This window comes from Platalea leucorodia, assembly GCF_965183815.1.
Source record: "Platalea leucorodia genome assembly, chromosome: 4".
Taxonomy (NCBI): Eukaryota; Metazoa; Chordata; class Aves; order Pelecaniformes; family Threskiornithidae; genus Platalea; species Platalea leucorodia.
Window position 1 is genome coordinate 64,870,938 of NC_138826.1, and position 27,844 is coordinate 64,898,781.

A 27,844-nucleotide genomic window follows, 5' to 3' on the forward strand; every position below is an offset into this window, starting at 1 on the left:
TCTCCATGAATCTTGTCTTGCAACACTTCTTTTAATGTAGATTCTAATAATGTTCTTTATAACATATGAAAGATTTACCTTAAATGCGAGAGAAACACTTTGCAAGATATTAAAGCCTTGTTTAATAGGAGCAGAGTAGTCACAAGTCTGTATCTGCTCAATTGTCCTGTGAGCTTTCCTTGTCTTACTGTCTGTACTCATTCACTAAATGATTTAAGATGTTGAAAATATATGACAACTAGTAGCTTGTGAAAATAAAATATATCATGTGCTAGCTCCAGTGGGTTGAGTAAGGATATAATCTTTAAAGTTGGTTGGACATTTTTCAGCAAACTGTATTTTTCACAAAAGGAAACAGACACAAAAGCTGCAAGAGACCCCCACTACTCATGCAAGAAAGTAAAAAAAATTCCCTAGCTCTGATTTTCAAAAAGTTTAAAAGATTTTCAAAAAGTCTAAAAGACCATCAAAACATCCCATCTTAACTACTTTAGACTGAAAAGGGTGAAAAGACTACAATTTAAAGCAGTTTGTATTTCTAAACCTACAGTTAACTTCCATAAAAAATGTTAAAACCTTAGAATTAAAAAACCAAAACTCAAATGAAATATTTGGAAATATCTTAGTTAAACTGCTTCAAACCATCCAAACCCAGTGTTCTACTTTTTCTCAGTAATCCGTCAGTGAAAAACCCCAAAGGCTCACTTTCGTCTTGATTTGGAATGACAGAAAAATGAAAAACAGAACGAGAAACCTCTTCCCAGCTAGGAAACCCTTCCCAGCCCTATTCCGAGGAAGGCAGAGCATTCGCCCTTCATCCGTTCCTGCAGCCACAGGAGGCTTGCCCGCGGCCACCTGCTGCCAGCCATGCCTCTATCAACACACACCCCCTCCAATTTTTTCCTTTGGCAAAAGAACAGTTAAGTGAGAAACCACTCACACTATCCCCCGTCGCTATTTTCCAGCAGTATTGCACTGCATTAAAACGCACCAGGTTTTGGGCAGGGTAAATCCCGGCGCTGTAAATCGCTTTGGGGAAGGTGTTACTGGGGTTTACCTCTCGGCCACCGCGCTCCTTTCCGGCAGGCCCTCTCCCCAGGGAAGGGGCGAGCTCTCCCCTCGGCCGGCCAGCAGTCCCGTCGGGCGGTGACAGCAGGGTTGTGCTTTGGCACGGCTGCAAGCACCGCGCCGGGCGAGGAGGGCGGCGAGGGAAGCGCCCCGGCCAACTGTCCTGTCTCGCACAGGGCACAGCAAACCTTTTCTTTTAAGGTCAGAACTGGTCTGGACCAGAGAAGGGAAACCTTTTCTGTCCCGAAACAACCCCCGGGTGGTCTGGACCCAGTGCTTTCTGGCTCGGTCACAACCTCTGCGTCAGGTCTGTGACAAATGCGTGCTGTGTTGAGGCAGCGCGCGGCTTGTTGAGACTAATAACAGATGGGGCATGCCGGCTCACACCGCCCCGGCCACCCGAAAACGAGCGAGAGCCTTTGAAACCTGCTGTACCCAGAGAGCTATAAACCCATAAAAACTCATTTGCAAGCCCTGGATGGAAGATCAATTGCCAGGGAGGTGGAAAACTTCTGCCCTGTTTCTCGCTGGTTTTTCCTCACCTAAGGCAGCCGGGGAAAGGACAGGGAAACAATGGGAGATTAATGATTTTACCGCAGCTGGGGGACGGGCAGAGCTACACAGCAGAGAGCGCGCTGGGAGGGCAGGGGCTCAGTCAGGAGAGCTGCGCTAGCCTAGGGCAATGCAGAGACACGGGAACTTGATTCTCACTCCTTGAAATAACAAATGCTGTGGCGAAAATACAGCTTTGTAGACTTCAGCTGCTAAAGCAAGGGCTCCAGAGAGAAATTCATCCCCTCCTAAAACCAATGGCTTAGCTCCCACTGAGGTCAGAGGCGGCAGGGTTTCATCCTGGTAAATAATCTAGCATCCATGAGAAGTTTTATCTCAAAAGAAGAGCTAATGAAAATGCATAGCTATATGTAAATTGTAAAGTACCCCTTAAAGAAATGCTTTCTCAGACCTGTTTTTTCAGAGGTACCCAGTAGCCCTGACCTGACAAACCAAAGGGCAGAGCTTGTCCAAGGGAGCAATGCCGAAAGGTAAGCAACAGCAGAGAGTTTCCCAGCACGGAGGTTTTCTATTCAAAAGCAACAAACAGCGGCCCTGCTTCGGTAGCTCAGCTAGTGCGAGAGGGCTCCTGCCACTTTCCAAAATCCAGCTGCATCAAGCGGCGCGATCCAAAAAGGAGGTACTAAAAATTATAAGGCAGTTCTAGCGGGTAGGCCTAAAACTTTCATTTTGCTCAGCTGAGCTGGCCGTGGGGCTCCCTGGCCTCCCACCCGCTTTGACTGCACCGTGCTCCTCCCGCACCAGCCGCCACCACCAGCCAGCTCTGTTTCCTCCATCGGCGCTACCAAGGAAAGAGAGCAAAGGCTGATGAAATTCAGCACTTTCTGTTGGCAAATGGGAGCTTCTCTCGGTAAAGCAGAAGTGAAGTTGTTGCTGTCCTGCATTCATCACGTGCAAAAGCAGCATGTCCACCACACAGGGCTGAGAAGAAGCTGGTGGGGGAAAGGAAGGGCATTGCCTTGCAGCCCATGCTATAATGCTAAATAAGAGGAGTCATCATTCAGGTCTTCACCAAGGTATATTGACACAACAAAATAAAACAGCTTCTCAGGCTACTCCCCCCACCTCTGAACCCGCAGCATATCTTCCGCCTGGCAAAGCTGTTGTGTTCATTTGATGATACCAGGATTTACTTCTGTTTTGCACCTATGCTGCTCTTATTCAGCCCCACAGTTACACTCAGCTACTCCCCTACAAGCTGTCGGGGCGGGGGGGAGCAGAAGGGGACCCCAACACACACTTCATCACCAAAGCAAGCCGCGGTGTGCCAGCCACTCCATCCCGTCAGCCGAGGAACAAGTGAACATGGAGCGTCGGGATAAAGCCATTTCTCTTGCCCTTCCCTCCCCCCCTTCCCAGGCAGAGGAGAGAAGCAGAAAGCATATCCTATTTCATGCCTCTGGCATTTGGAAGTAAGAACATTATTTTATAATAATCTTCTTATTAAAGATCAGATGATAATGGCTGACGATGAGGCGCCGTTCGGAGGAGCCCCGTCAGTGGGCTCATTGTCGGCACCAGCAGCTCTGCCTGGGCGAGCTGAAGGCAGCCCTTCTTCTTGGGCAGCCCCGCGCCGCCCGGCCGGCTGGTCTCGGGCTCCCTCGCTGGGGTCTCCAGAGGGACAGCACGGGGTCGCAGCAGGGCCACAGGCTCAACATTTGTCTAATAGCAAACCCAGCCTGGACTGGAAAACACAAAGGACACGGTTGTGGAGTTACTTGAAATGCTAGAGCTGCTTTCCTCGGTGCGACAGAAAGCAGATCCCCTCTCCCCTTATTTCATTTAAAGAGTAAGATCTTTGTGGTTTTGATTTTTTTCCTCCATTTGCCTAGTTTTAAAAATCAAATCCCCTCTTCACAGGTAGCTTTATCTTAGATGGGTACTTTTCACAGCAATGAAGATACCAAACAAAACGGCCCCCTCTCTGATGGACACATTATTGGCATCAGGCTTAAGGTTTTGAGCTTTTTAAAGCCATTTTGAGGGCTTTATAAAGGCCCTTAAGCTTTTTTAAGCTTTATAAAGGCCACCTGGGAGGGAGCTCACCCCGCAATACAAAGACAGCTGGTCACTAACAGACAGACCTGCCCTCCCAAGAGACACTTTTCTAGAGCTGCACTTGGAGATTTTGCTACCTACGAAGCAAGCGTAGGAGATAGATCGACTCCTGTGGTCTCACCGATAGCACAGACCACCCAGCATCCTCCTTGGTGCTTAGGACCACGACCTCAAAGGCTGCACAGAGCCCTTGTGAATTGTAACTGGGAATTGTCAACTCGTCATCAACTTCAGTGTGCCAACACACAGAGCTCAGGGGGGTCCCAAATGTACAACCCCTCCAGCCGGGCTGTCATCACTTTCAGCAGCATGGGGAAGCTCCAGGCAGCTGTAGGTGGCTCCGGGATCAGTATCTCAGCCATAATCGCTCCATGCTTAGCTCCACCACGCAGAAGGTTTTGTGTGGCTACGTGTGATGTTAATGTGTGGGCTGTCTTTCACCAAAGCTCCCTCCTGTCGCAGCAGCTAAGCAGAGTAGCACCTCAGTTATGCTGAAACAAGAGTAGGGGAGTAGTTAAACTGACCTCAAGCGCCATACGGAAAAAAGGGATTTGTCCTCTTATCACTGATATGCCCAGAGATGATGTACCTGCTCTGCTGTGCTCTCATGGGTTGCGTGTTTTGCCCTGAGTTAAATACCGTGCTACGGCTCAGTTACCATCGTGCTGGTCACTGCTGGGATGGAACAGGATTGCAGCAGCAATCAGCTTTCATTTGGAAGTAAAAATATAAACATGTTGCCTGTGTAAACAGAAAATACAGAGAGAGAGACAGAGTGAGTGTGTATGCATGTGATAAAGGTAATAACTTTGAGAGCCACACCTGGTGGTGATGGGTCAAGGGTAACACCTCGGTCATCAGAGAACTTCAGCTGTGAAGCTCTCTCTGTGGCACAAAATGTACCAACCAGTAGGTATTGCCTCCTCCGTGATCACTGAGGAAAAGCTGACCAGCAGCCCTGCGTATTGTGGAACAGTCTCCAAGGGGAGGTGTGGGGCAGTACCTAATTTTAGAGTAAACGGAGTCCTGCCTTGAGAACTGCGTGGGAAGGGGAGCCCGAGGAAAGGAAGCCCCCGCCTCTGCTGGTGCTGCAGTCGCGCCTCGTGTGCCAGGGCACCCCCGTGGAGACGGGCGTTCACGCGACGTGTAGAAACCAAGCTCGGGGAAGGCTTTGGAGAGCCTTATCGCTCTTCTGACTGTCACAGCACTGAAATATGAATGTGTTACACAGAAGAAATGAAACAAATCCAAATCTGTGTCAGGAGATGATTTTATAGGGCTCCCATTGTGTCTGAACTTATCAAGCAAAGCCTGAAGGCATTTCCAATCCGATCAAAAAATCACTGAAGCCAAGCGCAGCCTGTTCACTGCTTCAGAAGGCTTTGGAGCAGGCCCTTTCTGAACCATGGAGGGAACACATTTTGGAAAGGAAAAGAAATTCATTATGGTAATTGTACAAAACACTTTCAGCGTCCCCTAGAAATAGGCACACTTACCTGCAAGCCGGCAAAGAGCATTGAGGTAATAGTTAAAATTCAAAAGACATTTCATTACAAATTGAATCATTCATGCAACAGTAGAGCAGTTTTGTCTTTTCATTTCCACTCAAATATTTTGGGCTGCACAGAACACTTTTGTACTCATTATTTTTGCAAAATTAACTGCCAGGTCAACTTTCAGCAGAAATCATGGGTGAGAAATTCAGGAGGGACAGGTGAAACTGGAAGAAAGTGGAGAGCCTTTCCCCACTAAAGAGTTGAATTTTAGTTTTGATGCAACAGAACGCTCAGATAAAAACACAAATTAAAGGCAACTAGCATGAAAGGACTTGGACACTGAAATTATCCTATAGGCTATTTTCAAGCAACTCTGAGCAGTCAGAGCATTTTCACAGCATCTCTCCTGCTGTGACTCATGTTTACCAAGGCCAAGAGCAATGGCCACTGGGGTCACGCACCCAGCCCAGCTGCCAGCCGAGCACAACTCGCCTTCGGGCACCCCTTGGGTGCCAGCCGAAGGACGGGGCCACGCACACCTGCAGCAGCAGGAGGTGGCTCTCGCAGACCGGCCAGCGCAGCCCGAACTCCGCCAGCCCTGGCAACTTGTTGACATGAAAACGGGGAGACGAGGAGGGTAAATGTGCCCATTTCAGCTGGCCTGCCTTCATCTGCGGCTCAGTGTGCCCTCTCTCTGGGGGGAACCTCCGGCTGCCTGTGTCCTGCTGCATTGTGGAAATACTCGCAGCTGGAGGGGAGCAGAGTGTTTTTGGTGGCGGGGGGTGGCCAGAGGGGAGGACAAGTGAGTTCACCCCACAGAAATCCCGGGCAGGGCCAAGTCTACGTGAGTTTTGCTCTCAAGCTTTTTCTTAAACAATGGGAAACCAAACAAACCTTATAGTTTTGCACAGCAGCACCCCGTTGTACGTAGCTCGCCGCAGTTCCTGTGAGAAGTCTATTACACCTGTCCCTGTGAGTTTCAGCAGCTTGGAGGGAAGAAAAGAGACAATTTTTAGATACTACCCATCCTACTAGGATTGCTGCCCCGGGAACCTTCCTCCTGGCCTCCCATGGGATGGCTGCACATCCAGAACAGGCCCCAGACAGCTTCGTTCTCACGTGAGCACCTGAAGCCATGAGTGACCACCGCTGAAGAGCACCAGCAACCTGCTCCCTGATGAGCCCACCTCTCCTAGTGCCTTCCCGCCCCATTTAATGCCTGAAGTTTCCTCTAACAAGGATGTCGTGGTGGGTCAAAGATAGGAGCAAGCAGAGCCAACAGCCTGGGGAAGAGCAGCAATGTGTGGTGCTCGTCAGAGCAGGACAACACCACAAGCACTTCAACAGCGTGGCTTTTCCAGCCAGGACTGTAGAAAAAAATCTTTCCCTTTTGCTGATATCATTTTGCCAGGAACCCTCCTGGTCTGCAGATAGAGCTGTGCAGGTGGGAGGGAGAAGCCCTTGGCTTTGCCTGTGTCATGGAGGAGGTGGTGTAACTACAAGAGGAGAAAAACTGCTCTTTCAGCACCCCATTGCGCATGGGTGATGCAGGCAGCGACACAGCTGTGCTCACGGGGCGAGAACAGCAGCAGCTTCTCCCATGCAGAGAGGCCTCAAGCTTGAGTTGATCTCAACACATAACCCAACACAGCTCTTTAAGGAAAGGGCACTGTTACTGTGCAATAGCTGGCGGTACCCTACACGAAGCAACTGGTTTCATCCCATTTCTCAGTGGAAACATGCCCATAGCCTGTGTTAACCCAATGGCTACTGTATCAGTGTGACAAAAGACTTTTTTTTTTTTTTTTTTTTTTAGGCTTCCACACAGCCCTTCCAAAAAATCATCATTCCCGGGCAGTTGGGGGGGGTCAGTCAAGCCAACAAACATGCAAAATCAAAGCCGAACAGGCAAATTCTCTACCCTGATCCTCTCTGCTCCTTTCCAACTCTGCTAGACCATCTTCACAGGACCAAAAGGAGAATCAGATGACAGAAGGTGCCTGGGACCCCTTGGGGAAGGGCTGGCTCTGGAGGCCTTTCCTCCCTCCGGCTGCAGCAGATCCTGGGCAGAAACCTTCAGGCTTGACCTTCAGGGGCCCTCCACCTGCCTCGGCACTGGTATCCACCTCCTGCTGGAGCTGTTTTGGTTGGAGCCCTTCTCTTTCCTCACCCTGTTGTGGCAGGAAAGTTCAAGGTGTCCTGGCAGCAGGAAGCTCCTTTGCTCCACCCTCTGCCCTGCACACCGACTCTCTGAGCTTATCGAGGATTTGCTGAACCAGAGCTGCCGGCAACAGCGACCTGATCTGCGCGGCCGCTGGGGTGGGAGCTGGACCCCCAGCATGAAGCACTTCTCTGTCGAACGCTGGGCAGCCTTCGCTGTGCTCTTCTTCACCACCGTGCTCCAGTATTCCTGCTCGACAGGTATTTATCTTCTCTTATGCTCCAGTTTCTGTACCCTGCCTTTTCGCCCTCTCCTATCAATATCTAAATATATTGCCCACTGACAGTAATTTGCTTTTTAAAAACAAGATGGGATCCCTTGTCTCATCTAAAAAGTGTAAAGAGCTGGAATTGATTAATGCTAATGAGAATTACTTGACGTGATTGATCACAGCATCTTTCTGAAGAGATGTGCTTGTGCCAGCTATTTACAGATCCACCGTACGTGGGACTCAGCTGCAGGTTGCTCCACTGAATGGCAAGGAGATAGGGGACCACAGTTACTTGGCCTTCACGTGGCTGCTGAGGCAAGGGACCATGTGAAATACCACCCAAGAGGCTCCCTGTAGTCCGGTTTAGCTCTTATTAGGTACTTTTTGCAAGAAATCTGCCTTTCATGCCCCCTTAATTGGAGAAGTTGCCCAAAACCAAAGTGTAAATGAGACCTATGAGCTGCTCCTTTCCCATCAGGCTACTGCCTGCATTTGTATATCAGCACCAATTGAGACCTGCCAGATGTTTAAAGATGGGTTAGCTTTGACAGCCTGTCCTTTGGGCTGCAAAGTCTATAAACATGAACCAATGCTCGGCATTCTACAGCACTTTCTTCCACAGGTCATACATAGTTTTTAATGATTCTTCCCAGTGCTCCCATGAGGTACTTATTAACCCAGAAAACAAATTATGGGCTTAGCCAAGGTCATTCAGCAAGTCCTAGCAGAGTCAGAAAGAGGAATGGGGCGTACTCAGCCCCTTCCCTGGCTCAGACTGCCCAGGGACCTGCTCCCAGCATGGCAGCGGCCGTAAGAAAAGCTCTGGTCTCGCTGATGGTCAGTCAGCTCAAAATGCAAAGCTGGACAACAGCAGGTGAGCCCAAGGGGGACATCTCCTGTAGGACAACCTCAGTTTATTTGTTGTTACTTGGAAAATACCAAACTCAAAGCAAAGGTTTGGTCAAAGGTCTTGTTCTGGTGTGTTTTCTTGAACTGAAACTAAAGCTGAGCCATTATTTTGAAATCATAAAATCATAGAATCGTTTAGGTTGGAAAAGACCTTTAAGATCATCAAGTCCAACTCTTAGCCTAGCACTGCCAAGTCCACCACTAAACCATGTCCCTAAGCACCACACCTACACGTCTTTTAAATACCTCCAGCAATGTGGACTCAACCACTTCCCTGGGCAGCCTGTTCCAGTGCCTGACTACCCTTTCAGTGAACAAATTTTTCCTCATATCCAACCTAAACCTCCCCTGGCGCAACTTGAGGCCGTTTCCTCTTGTCCTTTCACTTGTTACTTGGGACAAGAGACCGACCCCCACTTTGCTACAACCTCCAGGTAGTGGTAGAGAGCGATAAGGAAAATCTTCAGTGAAATCAAGCTGGAACTGATTTTCTCTTTCTGTCACAGTCCACATTATCAGCTCAGAGTGGTGGTTTGACGGGAAACAGCTCTCTCATAGCCTCTGCTTGGTTTGTGGAACAACAGCACGTTGGAGCCCCTCCATCTGCATCCAGCAGGAGTCCTTATTCCTGTAGTCTCTCCAGGCTGTGTTTTTCATGTATCTCTGCAGGGGATTGTTTCAGCATGGGATACTTCACCTGGCTGAACTCAAACTGTACTGCTCACAGTGGCACAGGAGGCGGTATTTCTTTGACTCCCTTCCTTCTGCAGCAGGGGACAGGCTGGTGTTAATGCACAGGGAGCACAGCAGCCTGCAGTTGTCCTCGCATTTGATCCTGCAGGGCTGCGAGGTGCATGCTGAAGCTGAGGGTCAAGGGGGGCATTAGGAGGTCTAAGGAGGCTTTGGCATGTGACACTGTATACAGATTTGGAGGGCTGGAGACCAGCCGCAGCACTGTGCCAGAGCGCAAGTGTGCTCCAATTCTGGGTAGAAAGCAGGATAAAGAGTGAAAACCTTCTTCATTGAAGCCCTTGGCCCTTTCCTCCTTTACTTATTTCTGTATGTTGTATTTTCCAACCTGAGCTGGTTAATGAGCTCGTACTGGCCTGAACTGGAGCCCAGCCAGAACAGTTTCAGACACAGCTGCGCCTGAACTGCAGCACAGCCAAAGCTTCCCACTGAGGCTATGGTGGATCTGCTGAGGCTCTGCACTGATGGGCTCAGCCAGACTTCTTCGTACCCCAGAGTCACCAGGATTTTTCTAAGGGCAAAAGGAGGTAGATGTACAGCTTGCTGGCCATGGATCTCCCCATGCCACCGAATGCTTTCTCTTATTTCAGTCCTTGCTTAGTCCCTGTAGCTCAGGAAAGGATGGTGGCTAATTTGAGCTCTGAGTGAATGGCTCACACCAGGGTCACACTCAGGCAGAGGCAGAGTGATCCAGCTGCTCCTTATGGCTGCTGCTACAGCAGGTCTCTCTAAGCCTGTGTTGACAGCGGTGGGGTGTGAAAGCATACCCTGATGTAGCAGCGTTTAGGAGCAGGAACTTATTTTCTCCAAGTTGTTTCCATCCTACAAACCTCTGGAAGGCCAATGGCTTTCAGATTTTTGTGTTTGATGCCCAGTATTGTTTTTCTAATCTAACTTGCCTTTTCTCCTGTGCTTTCCTTCTGGCAGCAGCTGAAGACGTCTCCAATGTTTCAACAAGCTCCATGCTCACAACTGAGTACGAAGCACCATGTCTTAGTAAGTCTTCATAAATCATTACTACCATGATAAAGCCAGGTGATGGGACTACACACGTGACTGAGAGGCTGTCCCGGAAAAGGATTTATCTGTTGTCAAGGCTTCCATTGCGGGTGAAACCCTAGGATGCATTTCTAAAACTCGTCCATTGGCATGCCCAGTATACCTCAGGTACATTCAGATGGACTCATAGCTTTGAACAGACTAATTCATAGCTAATTCATGTGTGCTAAAGCCCCCTGCCAGACTGAGTGCCTGTACACACAGTGTGGACTCCCGGGAGCACCTCCTTCCCCCATCCCACCAGCTCTTCCCCAAACAGCCAGTCCCAGGCAACCTGAGATCCCACCAGTCCTCCAAGAGTCATCCTCCATCCCAAATGTCCAACATCTCCACAGTCCTACACTTCCCAAAATATAGTACGTGTACCAATAGAGGTACGCTACTTCAAAGCATGACACGGGTACAGGGGGCAGGCATCCCTCCCCCTTCTCTAGGCTCCTACAAAACATGTCTCTCCTGTTGTGAGAAGGGCTGCTCTCTACTGTGCAGAACAACTGTTCTGCGTGCACTGAAGGCCAATGCACAGGAACATGGTCCTGCCCGACACATGCGAATGAGAGCAAGTGAGCAGTACCTGCACTCGCCTTTTCCCTGGAATGGTGCAAGGGCTGGCTGCCCTGCACCAAGCTTGGGATGCATTCACTTTTCACAGCTGACAAGCTTCGTGCACATCCAACACGCAATGCATGTAGCTGCAAGGTAATTTTCGCTGCCGCAGGTCTCCTGGGCGCTGGGTTTTCATGCTCAGCTTTTATTCTGGCTCAAGGGGGTGAGATACCATGGTCCTCCAGGCTCCCTTTGATATTTCCATGTTACAACCCAGTATGCAGACACAGAGCTGGGTGCCTTCACTGTGCCCTTGATGGAAAAAGTATGGCAGATGCCTTTAAATAACAGCATAAATGAAGCAACTAATGACACGTTCCTTAACTGAGTTTAGGGAATTAGACTGATTTAAACAACAACAACAAAAAGATGCAAAAGGTGCAAGAAAAAAATACATGTAATTGTTAAAAATTATTTCATTTTTAAACACGTAAAACAGGGATCCCCCAATGGTGGTGTGTTTTGCAGTTGTTATGCGCAAGTCACAGTTAACAGGCCAGCAGAGAGCAGCCACTGCTTCTATTGCTGGCAGAGCTATTGGGTACCTAAACTACTGGAGATCCTGCTGAAGGTGTCTCTGCTAGTGATCCTCTTACTCTCTCACATGAAGGTTTTTCTGCCCTGGCTTTGTTTTTAATTTTCACTAGCTACTTCTATCATACTCCATTCCTAAAAATGACTAAGGAGATGCTAAGTAAGAGTTTTAAAATATTTCCATAATGGTGGGCACAGTGGTAAGAGGAGCAGCTCACGTGTTTGGCCAGACAGGGATGACTGAGTCTTGAAGACATACAGGTGAAACTGAATATTGCCATCCCCCAGGTTAAGAGCCAGGCATAGGGGAAAGATGCCAAGGCGGACTGACAGGCCACAGGGCAGACAGTGAAGTCACTGTCTCATCTGCCTTCTAGCAAAGGAAACCTTTTACGTACTTAGCCTCACATCAGCTCACTTCGTTTCTTCGCCACCAGACGCGAACTTCTGCACGCAAGCAGCCACGTGCTGCCCGACGGGCATGGACGATTATGGATGGATTGCAGCGGCCGTCGGCTGGAGCCTCTGGTTTCTGACGCTCATCCTGCTCTGCATGGACAAACTCATGAAACTCCGGCCTGACGAACCCAAGTATTTGGTGGCCTGAAGCAGGGCAAGCCAGCAAGCGGCAGCACCTGGGAGCAGTGAGGTGCACTGACAAAACATTTCAATCACTTCCTAAGAAACAAAAAAGAAAGGGAACGTACCTTCAGCCAAAAAATGACAGATCTAAGCAGGGCACATGCTGGGCCTTCATCCTCCCCGGCAGGTCAGAGCTGCCAGTCAAGGTGTGGAGCAGGCAAGTCCCTGCAAGCCCCCAGCTATGTCCCACAGTGCAGAGAAAACCTTCTCCCCAAGCCCTTTCACGCTTGCTGTTTGTGCGCCGCCGGCAGCAATGAGATGCTGAAGGACCAGTTTATAGCACATTTTCTTAAGACAACCCAGTACATAACCTTTGACTTTGAAACAGAAAGTGGACAAATAAAGCTATTTTCTGGAGGATCAATGTTACCAGGTCCGTTACTAAGCTATAGGCCAGGTTACATCAGTAAGTGGATGTAACTCATTGATTCTACTGAGTCCTTTTCAATCACTAACCTGCGGTATTTTAAAGCCTATTAACTGATACCAGTGAAAACGCTATTATAGAAACTTAAGGACTGTTTGGTCTGGTTTGAAATTAAAACTAGTTTTCCCAGTGCATTTTATATGTGAGCTGTTTTGTAGGAATCGAACGTTGGTTGTATTTATTCAGCTTGCACCTGCCTGAGTAACTAAGCCAAGCTGAACTGTGGCAAGCAGGTTTAAACCAGCGTATCCAATTCATGCACAAAACTGTTCCTATTTATGCAAGATGATAATAAACACTCTTATTGATGGAAAGATTCTCGCTGACTGGTTTATATTGATAAAGCTTATATTGGCAAGGAATTATCCAACCCAAATTGTTAGAAACATGATTCTAACGTGAAATATTCATGCAGGAGGGTTTGCCTCACTGCAGTCAAACAGCCTGGTTTGGTGCAGTTGCAGCACTTTGATTTCTATCCATTATTAAAACAGTAAATCCAGTGTTAAACCCATCTAGACGTACACAGGATTAGCAAACCTGCTAGAGACCAACGGAAATGAAACATAAAAAAATCACTCTTAAACCAAAGAAAACTCTATCGGAGATTTGTATCTATTAAATATCCTTAAAGCCTCCCTTCAGCTTATCAATGCATAACTTTTCCAGTTAGAAAAGATACAAATCAGTTTAAGACTCTTCAAATTGATCCTGGCACAACTAGACACTTCAATCAGGACAACGCTGTGCCATTTCAGAGCGATGGGCAGTTGTCCCTTATCAGCTGTCCACCATCAACAGGGATGGGTACCAGTCAGACACTGAGGAAGAGACATCCTTCCCTATCAATTAGCATCATGACACAAAAAGTCTTCTGGAGTGAAATGCTGAGCAAAGACGCTAGTGTCAGGAAAGAAAGGTTTGAAAGGGAAGGGCTTAATTCTTTTGTGGCTTTTTTACTGTGTGTGTTTTGTTTGGTTGTTTTGGTTTTTGCCCCCCCCCCCCTTTTTTTTTTACATGCACCATACTACTAGTGGTAAATAATCACAAAATATTGCTCAATTAAGAAAAAAAGCTCAACATTTCAACATACAACAATTAACAAAAGTAATTTTCACAAGATAAATCTCTGTGTTGGACCAGCCAACTACTTCTTTCTACACAAAAAAAACCAAAAACCAAAAAACAAACAAACAAACAAACCCAACAAGAAACCCCCACCTCATATATGTACAAACTTATAGAAGCAAAGGACTCTACGTCTTATTGTTGGTGCTGACTGAAAGAACACTGGGTTGACAGTTAATAACCACTGCAATCACTGACCGACAACAAATCTTCTAGCTACGTACATAATTTTTTTCCTAATTTATTTATAGTGGAAAATGTGCATTGGCCTGAAAGCAATGTGAAAGATACTGTGAAAAAAATCTCCACATATTGCCTTAGTGTCTACCTTCTGCAGACCTCTTCCTGCAGTTCTCCAGTCTTAGGGAGATTGTTCTCCTGGTTGGGAACACAGAAGCGCCTGCTGGATACGGCACTGGTTTTCGTCTTTGAGGGAATATGTTTCATAGATATCACATTTACTTGGCTAGGGCTATGAGTGCATGGATGCAGCCAGTCATGGAAGTAAATCTGTTCCAGTCTGAAGAGTTGTAAGCAGGTGACATGAGCTCTAAATGTCCTGTAGCCCAGCACCACACCCGCAAACTAGCTTCATAATAACTGGGCGGTTCGGGGGGGCTTCCTAAAGCCTGCCTTTAAAAGCACAGCTTGCTTGTTTTTCACACTCTCCAAAATAGTCTGCTCTGTGCAGCTATTTTCCAGGAATGTAGTAGACTTAAACCTCAAGTTTTGCTTCTCACAGCTTTTGTTGATGATTCCCAGCTCAACTGAACTGGGGAAAAAAGGAAAAACCCCATAGTTTTTCATACAATGTAATGCCCCCAAGGATTTTGTATGCCTATGTTAAAGGGCGACACCCAAGTCTCAACAAAATCAGGTATACAAATGGAACAGCTTACAGATCATTTCTGCTGTGAAAGGCATACTTTTTCTAGATCAGTGACCTGTAAACCTCTGATCTAATACAACAGTTTTGTTTCCTTACTGCATCACCTGCTTTGACATCTGACATTGGCAGGATTGATCTATAGCCTCTTCTTTTCAAGTCATTTAACTTCCTATGAAGTGGATTAGGTCACTTAGAAAAATGTAGTCCTGTAATGAACTTAATAATAAAATAATGTTCTGGGATCCCTAAACAAAGTGGCAGTATCCCAAAAGCTCAAAGGCTACCAACTTAAACATCTTATCTGTTCCTATGCAATATAGTACAAAACAATAAAATATTGTTTTAAAGAGACTCTGAGGTACACGCTCTGTGTTCTACTGATCCTAGGCATGGTGGGCAATCGCAAGTACAATGCAAAGCAACACACCGTGCAAAAGCCTTAACAGCACTGCCAGTGTTTCAGGGGCTTGTCAATAGTTAGAGAAAGTGCAGAATAAAAAAGTTGCATCCGAAAGACTTGAGAAATTGATATGAAGATAAAAAATTAGTATGCAGAAATGGTTTATACATACTTAATTTACAGTAAATATAATCTAAAGATTATCTGTTGTCTGCTGCTACATTTCCTGGAATATTTTTAGCTAGGGAACACACAGTAGCACAGCTCGTGGGTTATTTTAAGACCAGTCAAGTCACAGTAGAGGGCTGTGGTCTGGTTTTGATGCACAAATTAAAGGTGACTCTATAGTACAACGCCTTATAAATGTGGTCCACGAGCAATGTCATAGACTGGTGTAGTCATTTATTATCTCATGTTCCTAATAATATCACTGACATTATCATACCTCTAATAGTAGATCCCCAACTACTGCAACGCTGCCCGAGTCCTGTTGACTTCAAGGGAGAGAGGTATATCCAGCACATGCCTTGCCTTGTTGTTTGGGGTTTTTTTTTTTTTTTTTTCATTGTAATTCAGGAAGCCTGTCATTTTTGTTCCCATCTGAAACCTTGGAAGCAAAGCAACTCCTGATTTAGAGCATGCATAAATCATTTCACCTGTGTTAAACCTCGGTGACCCTTCAGACCGCTACATACAATGTCATGCTGTAGCACTGAGCTGGTTTAGGCTCCTGTGCATCTCAAAGCATGTAAAAATAAGTTGATAGCTCTTATCACCTATTAAGCTGCAAACTACCCTCTCAGAACGATGATGGAAATGTTAAATTCTATATCCTTGGGCCAGAAAGTTCCTCGCTGGAATGAGACGGAAAAGAAATCTATTCCAACTCATATGATTTAGTACAAAGAAAAGCAAAAAATGGTTGAAACCTGGATGGCTGAATAAAAGTAAGCGTGACTGAAAAACACGAGTTTGAACCCTAATATTGCTGATCAAGCCAGAACACTTCTTCATATTTTCTGGGCAAAGTTTCTGAATTGCAGGCATTAAAATATGCAGTGCCTGGAAAGGAAAGAGAGATGCAGATGGCGCCTGGGAAAGCTGCTGGTCTACAAGTGGCTTGATAGACAAACAGAGCAGTAGGGAACATGTAACTGATCAGCACTTCCAATACCAAAAAAACATTAGTAGCAGCACAGCATTCCAGGGTAACTACTTAATTTGCTTGAAGATAATATCAATCACATCTGACTAGTGATTTTTTACATTCTTAATTCAAGACTAAATGGATTGGTACTTGATGCATGACTCTTCATCTTCTTAGATACCATTGCTCTGGTAATGACTCACATTACTCACTGCCTCTATCCTTGGGGTTTTAGTGAATGAGCTACATATTAAGCAATTGCACTTTACAATGATTACACTTTGCAAAATCACTAGAGGGATGAAAACTGGAAAGCACCAGAGCTTCCTACTTGCACGAAACACGCAGAGAAAAGACAAAGGTTAAATTCATAAGAAAAGGTGCTCTGTACTGGGACTTTGTAGGAATTTTGATAAAGCCATTACAAAAACCAGGATTTCAGAAAATTATTGTAATTAATTACAGCCCAAGAATGAAACATAGGCGACTGAGAAGCAACCACCCTCTCTCATTTAACACTCCAGATCCCACTTACTTTATGGTATCAGCATCTATTGTGGAATTCAAACCTCGCTTCAGGTTTCTGTCTCAGAATCAAACATGCACTTTTCAACGAGTTTATTTCCAACTCCTCTTTCATAATGACCTTCCAGAAACAAACACGGGGTAAACAATGCAGTATTGTCTCCCAAGTCTCCAAACAGCTGGGAAAAAAAAATACAGCTCTGAAAGACACACAGACTTTTCCTGTCCAATCTGACGGTATGAAATCTAGAGACACGTTCAGTTAATCATTTTGCTCACCTGTCAGAAATAATGGTTTATGGGCCTCTATGTCTTGCTGACATAAAACTCCCCCAGAATTGACTTCTCCCTCCAAAATGAAAGCCTCTCTGCACTCCCAGGGGAAAAGCGTCCAGTCTCAGCGAGCAGCAAACGAAGCTCTGTTCCAAGCCCCACACCCTGCTTGTTGGGGCGCCCTTCGCTCCAAGAGCTAAAGAACTAAACTAATTGTGAAAGTCTACCTTTTCTCCCCCTGCCACTACGAGTGGTAAAGTCACACCTTCTATCTGTAAACCTGCCAGACACATGTTTTAGGGACAGCCTGAACTAAACCCCACTCACGTTGTGTCACTCCCAAATCCCTCCAGTTCGCTGTCTCTCCAAAGGCGTCCCCCCTGCCCCCGGTTTGGTTTGCCACTTAGAACCAAAAAGATCGTGGGGCAATTTAAAGTCTAGTTTAGATGAAGATGCCACAGGCCGTACAGACCTTTTGCATGCGGTTGCAAGAGCAAGGTGGGATCAAAGGCCCGTGAGTCCAGTTCTGTCTCCCAGCAGCCGGTATTTGGGGAAGCAGGTAAAAGCACGCCGCATACAGCAATCCTCCCCTCCCCTCCTCTGCCCAGCTCACAGGCGAAATACAGCACCCTTCTGATACAGAACTGAGCTCTCTTGCAGCAGCTCTTCCCCCCAGCATTTTTAAATTAATCCTTTGAGGACTGTAGATAGTTTCATGCAATAATACCTTGCTATGGCTTTTTCTTTTCAACTTTCCCCTTGTGATTGCAGCCACTCTGGTTTCCCCCCCCTTCTCTCTCCCATTTATCTTATTTTCCATAAATTTCACATATTCACTACTGAAAGTTTGTGCACCAACTTAAACACAGTGTGTCACCCTTCAACTATTTCATGAGGGGCTTTATTTTTAAAAACAAGCATATAGAAGAATTTTCTCTAATCTCTGAGTCCTACTTAAACTTTCTGCTGCCTCTGTGCTTTTTGGTGGCCATATCTTCCAAACTATTTACCCATTTCAGCTTCACATTTATTATTCGCTAGTTACTCAATACACTAGGTTTCCTCCCTTTATTCCCTGCCCACAGCTGTGCCCAATATCGGTTGCAACAACCCAGATGATCTGCCTTTTCCTTTCCTTTTCTTCTCTTTCCGGTGGGGAACTGGAAATCAAATTCACCCCCAACTGGTATTTCTGTAAGCTCTGCCTCTTTTCTGATGACTTCACTAAGTTCTTTTTATTAACACCCTTTCTATCAGTGGCTTTTCCAACCTGTTTGATTTATCTAATCGTAAAGAGAAAGCAAGTGGTACAGAGCTATGGCTGGTGAGTCACCAGGAGAACCATAACCACCTTACCTAGCTTCTAGTTTCCAGATCACATGATTAAATATGCAGCCAAATTCATCTTTCAGTGTAACCTTCTGGAGCAAAAGTTACAGTACTTCTTCAGGTCCTCTACAGCTCTGTCTCCTTTATCTAAATGGGGGAAGAGACGGGAGGTATCTGCAAAGCAATCTCTGCTAGGCTGTTTCCCCTTCGTAGCCTTTCAACGTACCATGTATTTAAACCAGATCAGTCCAACAACATTCAGTTCTAATGTGGCAACACTCTGGGCTCAAATATACGAAGAAATCACCATGCTTTAGCTGAGCTATACTAATGTCTAGCACAGATGCGTGATAACGTTAGGTAGGAGACATTAGTTCATCCTTAAATAAAGAGGACTAAATAACGCTCATTGGCACTAGCATTGAGTGCCTCTTAAGTTGCAAAGCTGCAGGAAACAGTGCTCTTTGCTCCCAGGCAGAAGCGAGGTTATTGGAGGCAATGTTGTGTCAGTGATGCTGTCTGCTGGACGTGACCAACAGCTTCTCTTAACTTCTTTGCAGTTCTACTCTGCAAAAGCAAGAATGTGGTTTCCAGCGTCCTGGCAAATTTTCTTCCACGTGGCAGTGAAGTATGGGAGGATGCAGCAATAATGTAAATATTTGACTGCACATCTACAAATCCTCTAAATGGGAGATTCCTCACCTTTAATCTTGAATTTTGGAAGTGTTCTTGTTTAAAGCTGCCATCATCAAGCCGCAAGACAGAAACTATCGTAAGGATCAAACTCATCCATGGCAATGCTTGACAAGAAGCGTTCCATGCAAAATGCAAGGCGACATACCTGAAACCATTTTATCCAGGATTGCATGGACTAACAAATCCAGTAATTGGTTCATGAGTTCGTGGATGCCCAGATCACCTGTGATGCATTGAATTTGAACAATTTCATACTTGGCAACTACACTGAAGCACTACTGATAGTAGCTAATCCACAGTTCTTTCCCCTGTTTCCTTAAGTCCAAGGATAAAAGCTCCCCGATTTTTTTATTATTGCAGTATTTTTTAAATTCCTATTTCTTTAGTCAAGCTTCTTTCAGATCTGCATTTCAGGACCAAAAGAGCGCAGTGCATTGCCAAATGTAACACTGCATTAATTTTCCTTGAATATGATGACGTCTTTCCTGAAACACAAACAATATCCAACTACTGCTTTTAAATCATGCACAGCACTAAAATGTTCCAACAGCCTGGACGAGAAAACCAACTTCCGAGAAGCCTTGGGACAGAAATCATAGAAAAGTTTTCATGGGAACATGACAGAGCTCTTAAGAAGTGTGTACATCAGAATATAACTGGAAATGCAAACCAATCATTTTCATCTTTCAGTCTTTTTTCTGCTCTCTTAATTCTCATTTCACTTCGCCTGCTCTCCACGTGGCAATAAGAGGATTATGGTAAGTGAACCCGAACACCACCACGTCAGGGATCCATGGAGGTTTAGCATTCATTTCAAAAGAATCCTCAGAGCATTTGTTCAAATGTGCCAACATTTTATTCCGATTAAGGCAAGACGTAACAGCCTAAACATAAACTTCCACTTACGGAGTAAGAGCTACTCAAAACTAAACAGGAGTGGCCGTTACAAAGGAAAACACATACTTTAAATGTAAAGGGTATCAAGAAAAAGTAACACGAAAGCAAGACAAAACATTCCAGCTCTACAACCTATGAAGTGCAAAAAAATGTGTATTTTTCTAGTACTAATGTTAACCTTTTTTTTCATCTATCAGTCTTCAGTGGGATTCACAGGACTGCAGCTCTACTCCAGAACAGTCTCTTTAAATAGGCAGCGCCACTCCCCAGGATTGTTGCTTCTCAAGTTTCCTACTCTCAGGGTGAGTAAGCTCACCCTGGGACTTGTATGTCAAAGCTAAGACACATCTTGCCAAGTGCATCCCAAACTGTACGAAGGAATTCGTAGGATAAATTCTCCTTCCAAAGCGTACGTGCGACTCAATGGTTTTCTGTGGAAGTCATGCAGATGCGACCAGGGACAATAAGCAGACCAACATTTGGATCTGAACTACCAGTCCTATTGGTATGAGCTGTGGCAAGCTGAGCTTGTTCCGCCCTCACTGAATTAGTGTCACAGATACAGAAGAAAATTTTCACAGCCCTCCTTCTGACATAAGCTGCATTTCAAGACACATTCACTACAAGAGAGAGACCAGACTTTTCAAGCACTCAAATGCAGTCACACCAAAATACTGCATAACTACAGGGAACCTTCATCAGCATTGCTGAAAACTTCCATTCCTAATTTCTGCTTCCTCAGTGTTTAGGACCTAGAGATATCGGAATACGTGAATGACAGCAGACTGGTGACAGTAGAATACACCCCCAGGGTTTCCCCCGCCATTTTAAAATAAAATATAACAGGAAGAGGGAAAAGATGCCCACCACAAAAGGGTACCCGATTTTCATTTCCACATTTAAGCATTTTAAAGCTGCTACTTTTCTCTAGGTGCATCTGAACAGTTCTGGAGAAACTCTACAGCCATGGTGAACTGCTTTTGGGAGTCTCACTGACGAAAGATGTTCCTCACTTGTACAGACCAGCACTGCAAGTGGCGAAGGACTGCACAGAAGAGGTGTTGTGCTACGGAATCAGCTTGAGCGAGGGCAGGGGGAGTCCCCAAGATTTTCTCTCTCTTTTTAATGCACTGTCACAGGTGGTCCTGGAGACCTGGTTGCTGTCCTTTGCCTTCTGACAATCAGATGTCATCCTTTTTCTTGTAATCCCTTTTCAGTCAGCTTTATGTCCATGTTCAGAAAACACCAAACAGGTGTTGGGGTTTTTTTTATCCATTTATTTATTCGCTGCTGCAAAAATATGGCCCACAACATGTTCCCACCTCAAAATCACAAATGTTCTTCATCCTGCCACTTCAAAGCTCTTGGCCAAAGTATGGTTTTTTTCAAGGACTGGCACCTGTTAACAAAGAACTGCTAGCTAAGGCACGGAATGGGAAATGCCCATTTCTTCCTTGAGCTGAAAAATTATTAAAGCTGGAGAAGGGGAGAATGCAGTGAGGGTAAGAGTTAAAGAGTTCAACTGCTGCCATCCACATCACACAACTGGTGACTTCACTTGGGCTCAAATATATACTAGCTTGCTTGTATAATCCATCTAATGTGTTTTCAAGCCGTGAGTTAACACACAACAGTGTCAGCTGTTTTGGTTCTTGGGAAGTTATGATCCCTGTAAACAGCCTCTTCTTAAGATAATGCTGTAACCCTGCTGTCAGTGGTCTAATTTAAAGGCACTGGCTTCAGCACGTGGTAGAACATGCCCTTTGGGGTGATCAATCTATTTATGTGTGTGTACAAAGGTGCATGATAGCAGGGTAGCCAACATCTCAGCAACCACTCCTTTGGGTGCAGAGGTGATATATAGACCTTGTGCGATACTGCTGCTTGCCAACCACTATATATGAAGCCTGTTCCAAACCACTGCAAGTACAGTACATTGCAAAGGGTCAGTGAAATTCCACTTACTGCTCCAAAGTGCACATATTTAACATTACGAGTCCAGCACTTAAGCAATTTACTCTTCCTAAAAGCAAGTTTTTTTTCCTTGAGTCACATGGCCACAGTCACTGACAGGACCATGTGTTACATCCTGGTAGAGAATATTTTATAGTACTGAAGTGTGCCCTGCCTTTCAAATTGAGTGTATGAAAAATAATTGTAAAATTTCACTTAGCTCCAAAGATAATCAAGAAGCAGGCTAGAGGTCAACATTTTGGCCATGGAAAGGAAAAGCAAACCAACCAAGCTAAATTACGCAGCTCTCATCTCGCCAAGTTCTTCTATATGCCAAACCAAACACAGACTAAACACAAATGTCAAGGAAAATTGTGAAGAAAGAGAAGAGCCTGAGGATTCCATGAACCAGATGGTTTAGTCATGGAAATGGATGTAACTGTTGGTAACAGCTTTCTGTGCCTGTACAAACTTCTCATCTAATCAGTGTTTTCAGAAACTGGTATATTCATTAACAGATACTTAAATTCAGGATACTTTAAGTTTCAGGAAAAAAAGGTTTGGGGTCCCCCCCCCCCTTTTAATAGGGCAATAAAAAAATATTGGCAAGGGAGCTCAAGCACATGGGGAGGCAGAAGCTTACAGATTTTTTTTCCCTGAATTCCCAAATGGAAACACACATTTTGGCACATGCATTCCACAGAGTACTTTTGTAGCACATGAAAAACCCAGCTTGACCTGTAGCTGCAGAAAGTAAAGTGTGGGTCTCCCTTGTTAAGGCCATCCTTGGAACTGATGCCTTATGTATTACTTTTCTTACTATATGAAGATACAGACTATGCCATACCATTTTTTGTGAACAGTGGATCAGGCCTCCAGCCAGTCTGAGAACATAACTTCCAAGCACAGTTTTCTGACTTCTAATATTTTACTGCCCTTCCCCGTGAACTTGTAAAGTTTTAAAGAGGGATTTTTGCATCAGAAAGCCTCTTTTATTTACCAGTACATATTTGTCCTGTACATGTTCTTCATAACATTTGGGACTGAGAAGAAAAAGGTTACTCTTCCAAATATAAATAGATGGACTATCATAATAGCATCACCATCACTAGCAAAAATGAATGAGAAATGACTTAAGTACCTCTAACTTTCAAAACTCTTTATTTCGTATTCCTTCTCAAATAGCCGGAACCAGCAGTCAGACAACAAACTTACTTTGTAGAAGCCCACATTTTCTTGAAATGAAGTCACAGTAACATGCTCATAAGCACTGGCCTCTGACCTCACTGCAGAATTAAGCTGGAGAAGGATGTGGGCTATGAAAGAGATGGTTTTAATGGGAACACTTACGAACAGTCAGTCTTCAGTATTGTCAAAAAGACCAAATAAACATTGCCTGATACATTCTTCATTCTGCAAAACCCGACACTTTGCAGAAGTATTGGCAACATTCATGTTTACAAACTTGGCAGAAAATAAGTGTGGTTTTTTTTTTATTTTTATCCTAGAAGTGATTATCACACAAAAAGCTTAAAAAATTCAAAACACAATAACCTGCTGGTACTGCTGTTCAAAACCATGCTGGTGTTCTGACTCTATTCAAACCTCAACCAGTGCCCTTGAGGGCTTTAAGTATTGGCCAGGGAACTGGAAACTAATTTAGACTGCTTCGTTACAGTAAGTCCCTCAAAACAATTTCATACAGCCTTTTGATGACCATGGGTAAAGAGAAAAATAAGTGAGCTGAGCTTCCTAACAAAGAGGGGAAACATACCACCTTTTTTCCTACATCAGTGAGCAGCCAGTTGCTTTCTAGTTTTGGCTTTGGCAATGAATGTTATATACATACTTCATGAACAATGTACGTAGGGCTCTTCCATGGTGTCCTCCTACCTGTTTTCATTTCAGTCTGAGTTACTCCTGTCACAGTTACTGACCTGTGCACCGGAACCAGGAACAGATTTGGTAGCCAAAGACCACCATACCATACCAGTGTAACTATACCTGTATTTTACCAATGCCATTTGTACCCTAGTAAGCAAGGCAAATGCAGACCTACCCCCGATCAACTGCCCAATGATCTCTTTGGCAGACTGCTGCTCCTTAGCCTTTTTACGACTACCATCTACTAGTGTTTGAAATACCCACACTGTAGCATCAAATAGTTTTGCTTTTCACTTTTCTAGGGCAAGGCTCCGAAGCCTCCTCACAAACACTGAGCTTACCCTCTATCACTGTGCCAGTTTGTTAGCTTTAGTTCACTCTGATCTGAAAATAAAAACACTCCAACAAATCATGACTCAAGTAAAATTTCCGTATGTATTATGTCAGTTACAGTTATGCAATGGCCAAATATTAGTAAATTCGTAGCTAATATTAAATTAAAACTCTGGAAAAAACAGCGACAAACAGTTCCATGGCACGTACCATTCTTACCATGGGGATAATGCTTACCCTTTGTCCAAAGGGACAGTGGAAACAAGTATAAATATAGAAACTGTCTCAAAACCGCAAATCTAAGCCTATGTTAATGCTCTAAACTGTCACTGACTTTCACTAAAATTATTCCGATCCAAACATAAGCAATGATTCAGAACATCAATTTATAATGTAATGCTGGTGACCCTGTACCAGTCAGGCTGGATTGGTTTCTGTCCACAAAGCAAACTACAAAGTGGCAATATTTTATCGCTGGTCTTGCAAGAGCATATAGTATGTAAATATATTTTTTAAAGATATACATACATATTTCCCCAAATTCAACTGTGGCTGAGTATTCCTCTCCCAGTTTTCAAGAATTTTTAAACAAAATAAATACCAAGCCCTTTCTGTTTGGATGCTTTGCTTTGTTTTTCCAGCCTGAATGAGTCTACAGATACTTTCTTAGTTATACAAGGCCAATGTTTCACTTTGCGAACATTGAAGATGAAGGAACACTTGAAGCTTCAGCACCAGAAGGAAAACGAGGAAGAGTGCAGAGGGTAGCTCCATTCGGAAGCACAGAGCTATAACAATTATTGTTCCAGTTTGTTACAAGTAGCTCATAAAGACTTTTATTCTAGAGTGGTCCCATTGTTCCTGACAACCAAAGTGATTCTATGTGGGATCACACCTTCAACACCTTTGAGCTTATACAGTTTGTAATCTTGCAGAACAGCAACACAAACCAGTTCCCCATAAGCACTGGAGAGATCAGAATACTTGTAATTTCTTGCAAAATGTCATCTCAGTTTATTCAAACCTTCGCCTACTTCCTTAGAAAAAGGAGTCTATCATACTTGGAGTTTGTTCCTGTGATTTTTTTTGTGGCTGGAGTGTTGACTTCTTGACCTAAGGTTTTATTTATTTCTTAGGCTGAATGAGGGTAGGGAGAGAAGAGGAGCACCGTAATATTAGCAGATTAATTAATATTACTTGTGATGACACTGATGATTTTCCCTGTTTGTCCCCCATCTCTCCTTACTATCCTCATCTGGCTGCCTTTTTCATTTTTTCCAGAGTGTTGTCAACAGAGCTGTGAAAGTTCATTCTTTTGAGAGAACAACATTGCTGATTTCCTCTAAGTCTTTGCTTCCATAGGAAGCAGATACCTGGCAGATTTGCAAGGGGATGCTAAATCAACTATGGAAGTTCTGCACTGTTGTCTGTTTCTGAGAAAGTCGTAGTAGTTCTTCTCTAATTGCTTTGATAAGAGAGGCTGAAGAGTGACCTGGCTGGAGGTCCTCAGTGGAACTGGTGGTGAAGCAAAGGCCCTGGCCCTGAAGGCTGTTGTGTGGAAGCTGAGCAGGGGGTGCCGAAGGCTGCCTGGCTGAAGTCCTCGGCATCTGGAATACTGGTGAGGAGGAATATTCTTGGTGTCCATGCATATGCGTCTGGAAAAAGGTAGAAAGCATTATTGTACTTTCTGAACAAGCATGATAATCCCAGAAAAGACAAGAACGCAAAAAGGCACAGAACAGAGGGAAAGCAGCATGGAGATGCTTCTATCTGCTGCCACTGTTCTTCTGTTGTATGAGTGAGTGATTCCTCTTATGGAGCACAAAACAACATATGTACACAAAATTGCTGGACTGCCTCAAGTTCAGGGATTTTCAAAATCTCTTTGAGCATCCATCAAAAGGTCTGACCCCCTTTCTAATCTATGGCATGTTTAGAAACTGAAGTGGAAAGAGGTGGGAAGAAAACAAACACAGAACCAGCAGTCAACAGAACTGGCTTCTTTTCCCTTGCCTTTCCATCAACTTCCTAAAAGACAACAGGCAAATCACACTCTTCCCGGCTGTTATTTCTCCATACTATCTATACAGAGATACTACTACTTTAACCTTCCCCTTCTCTGCTTGGCTTGCCTGTTCAGACTGTACACTTGTGAGGACCCTGTGACTGACCAGTGCCCAGGAAAACATGGTCAACAGAAGAAGCAGCAGGAGAAAATTATTAAAATTGGAAAGACTGGATTTTTCTATACTCAACAGCTGGTTTACATATCTGAGAAACACTATCCCAGCTTAGGGACAATCATTGTTTCAGGGTAGAAAGGGGTTAATTCTGCATTTGTTCAGTAACATATATTTTCTAACAAAACAAGAGAGAAACAAAACAGAAGCCTGAGTTTATGGGCTTGTCTATCTGGAAAAAAAACTGCTTACAGTAAAACAAAGCATGAATTTACAGTACACTAGGCGACTGCACTGACTCCCAGTATGGACTCAAACGAGGTACATTTCAAAAAATCTAAATTCCAGCTGACATCCCTAAAGCCGGTGTTTCCTCTTGCCTCATACTGCTGAAGGCTGAGAGGCAGCCAGAAGAAAACACCGGACACAAAGGACTTGAACACACCCTGCTGAAGGCACAACTGGGAGCAAAGCAGTGTAATCCCCTTCCAAAGGGTCTGCGCTGGGGATGAGGAGCAGCTAGCTGCAGCATGTTCAGATCACAGTTATCACGATTTAGTGAGCACTGTCTTTCTCTGTGGATAAGCCTTAAGTAGTAGCAGAGAGAGCAATCTGATGAGGGAAGAAAGGACAGCAAGGTCAACTAGAAGAGGATTTGGTGGGGAGGAAGAGGGGAATGAAGGGATTACAAAGCAGAGCCTGGGACGGATATGGGGGATCTCGAGTGACTGTGGCAGCGGTGCGCAGGGAACACAAAAACGCACGAGAGTATGTTCCTTAACATATCTCATAGTACAACTGAATAAAATCTAAGCCATTTTGTATAAAGTAGAACTAATAATAGATTCTCTCTTGCACAGTTCATGTACAGCACTCATCATTTACACAGTTAATTTGGGGAAAGAGATTAAGAGGAAAAGAGGCTTTAGCAGAAGAATGATAGGTAAAGAAGGTTTTGCAAGTAACATCCTGTCTTATTCTTATAAAACGGAGGCGATTTTAGTACCAGAAAGGAATGAATGGGTCTCTTGATTGTTCAGAATTATTTGTTTCGCAGTGAAACCTGAAACTAATTCATACCTCCAGTCTAGAGTTAGCAAACCTGACAAGTACTCTGTGGGTTTATAGAAAAGAGATGACACAAAAAAAATATTAAAAGCAAACATTCCTTGACACATGAGTCTTAACAGCAACCTAAATTATGTTCAGGTTACTTTCACATTAAAATGCATTATGTGATTCAGCTCCTATCTCATACTGCACTGAATTAGCACCACAAGAATGGTTTCTTAAGGGAAGTTAGGAAGAACATCTGATGACCTCAGTGGCTCGTTTTTAACATTAAGGTTATCAAAGTTTTCTTAAGTATCTCAGAAAAAACAGAAGTGTGTATTTCTGTGATCTCATGTATAACATCAGAATTAAACAGGTCTGGGAACTTTCAAAACCAGATTGGTTTAGAAACCTAACCTATACTAAACTACAACAGCAAAATAAGGAGAGTAAAAAGGTTGGAAGTATTTTTGTTTGGTTGGTTTTTTTACTTTTAAATTTATTTACCAATAGAAATACACATCAATATATTATATATGTAATAATATATAGATTTATATAGTATCTATAAATTATATATTTTTATATAGAAACTTCTGTATA

The 27,844-nt window shown here is 44.4% G+C and overlaps 2 protein-coding genes across 3 annotated transcripts in view; one reads left to right on the forward strand and one right to left on the reverse strand.

The window, feature by feature from the left end:
* Nucleotides 1-7,534: 7,534 nt before the first annotated feature.
* On the forward strand, nucleotides 7,535-12,092 carry TMEM213 (transmembrane protein 213; the record flags this gene model as incomplete). The annotated part of the gene is made up of 3 exons (XM_082308981.1): nucleotides 7,535-7,616; nucleotides 10,214-10,282; nucleotides 11,863-12,092. The coding sequence occupies 3 exons, from the start codon at nucleotides 7,535-7,537 to the stop codon at nucleotides 12,090-12,092; spliced, it is 381 nt and encodes a 126-aa protein (XP_082165107.1).
* Nucleotides 12,093-23,168: 11,076 nt separating this feature from the next.
* Nucleotides 23,169-27,844, reverse strand: part of KIAA1549 — a 146,688-nt gene continuing 142,012 nt past the window's right edge. For both annotated transcript variants that reach the window (XM_082308072.1, XM_082308071.1), the window contains exon 20: nucleotides 23,169-25,663. In XM_082308072.1, coding sequence (XP_082164198.1) covers nucleotides 25,409-25,663 — 255 coding nt within the window. In that variant the 3' untranslated portion in view covers nucleotides 23,169-25,408. The remainder of the gene's footprint in view (nucleotides 25,664-27,844) is intronic.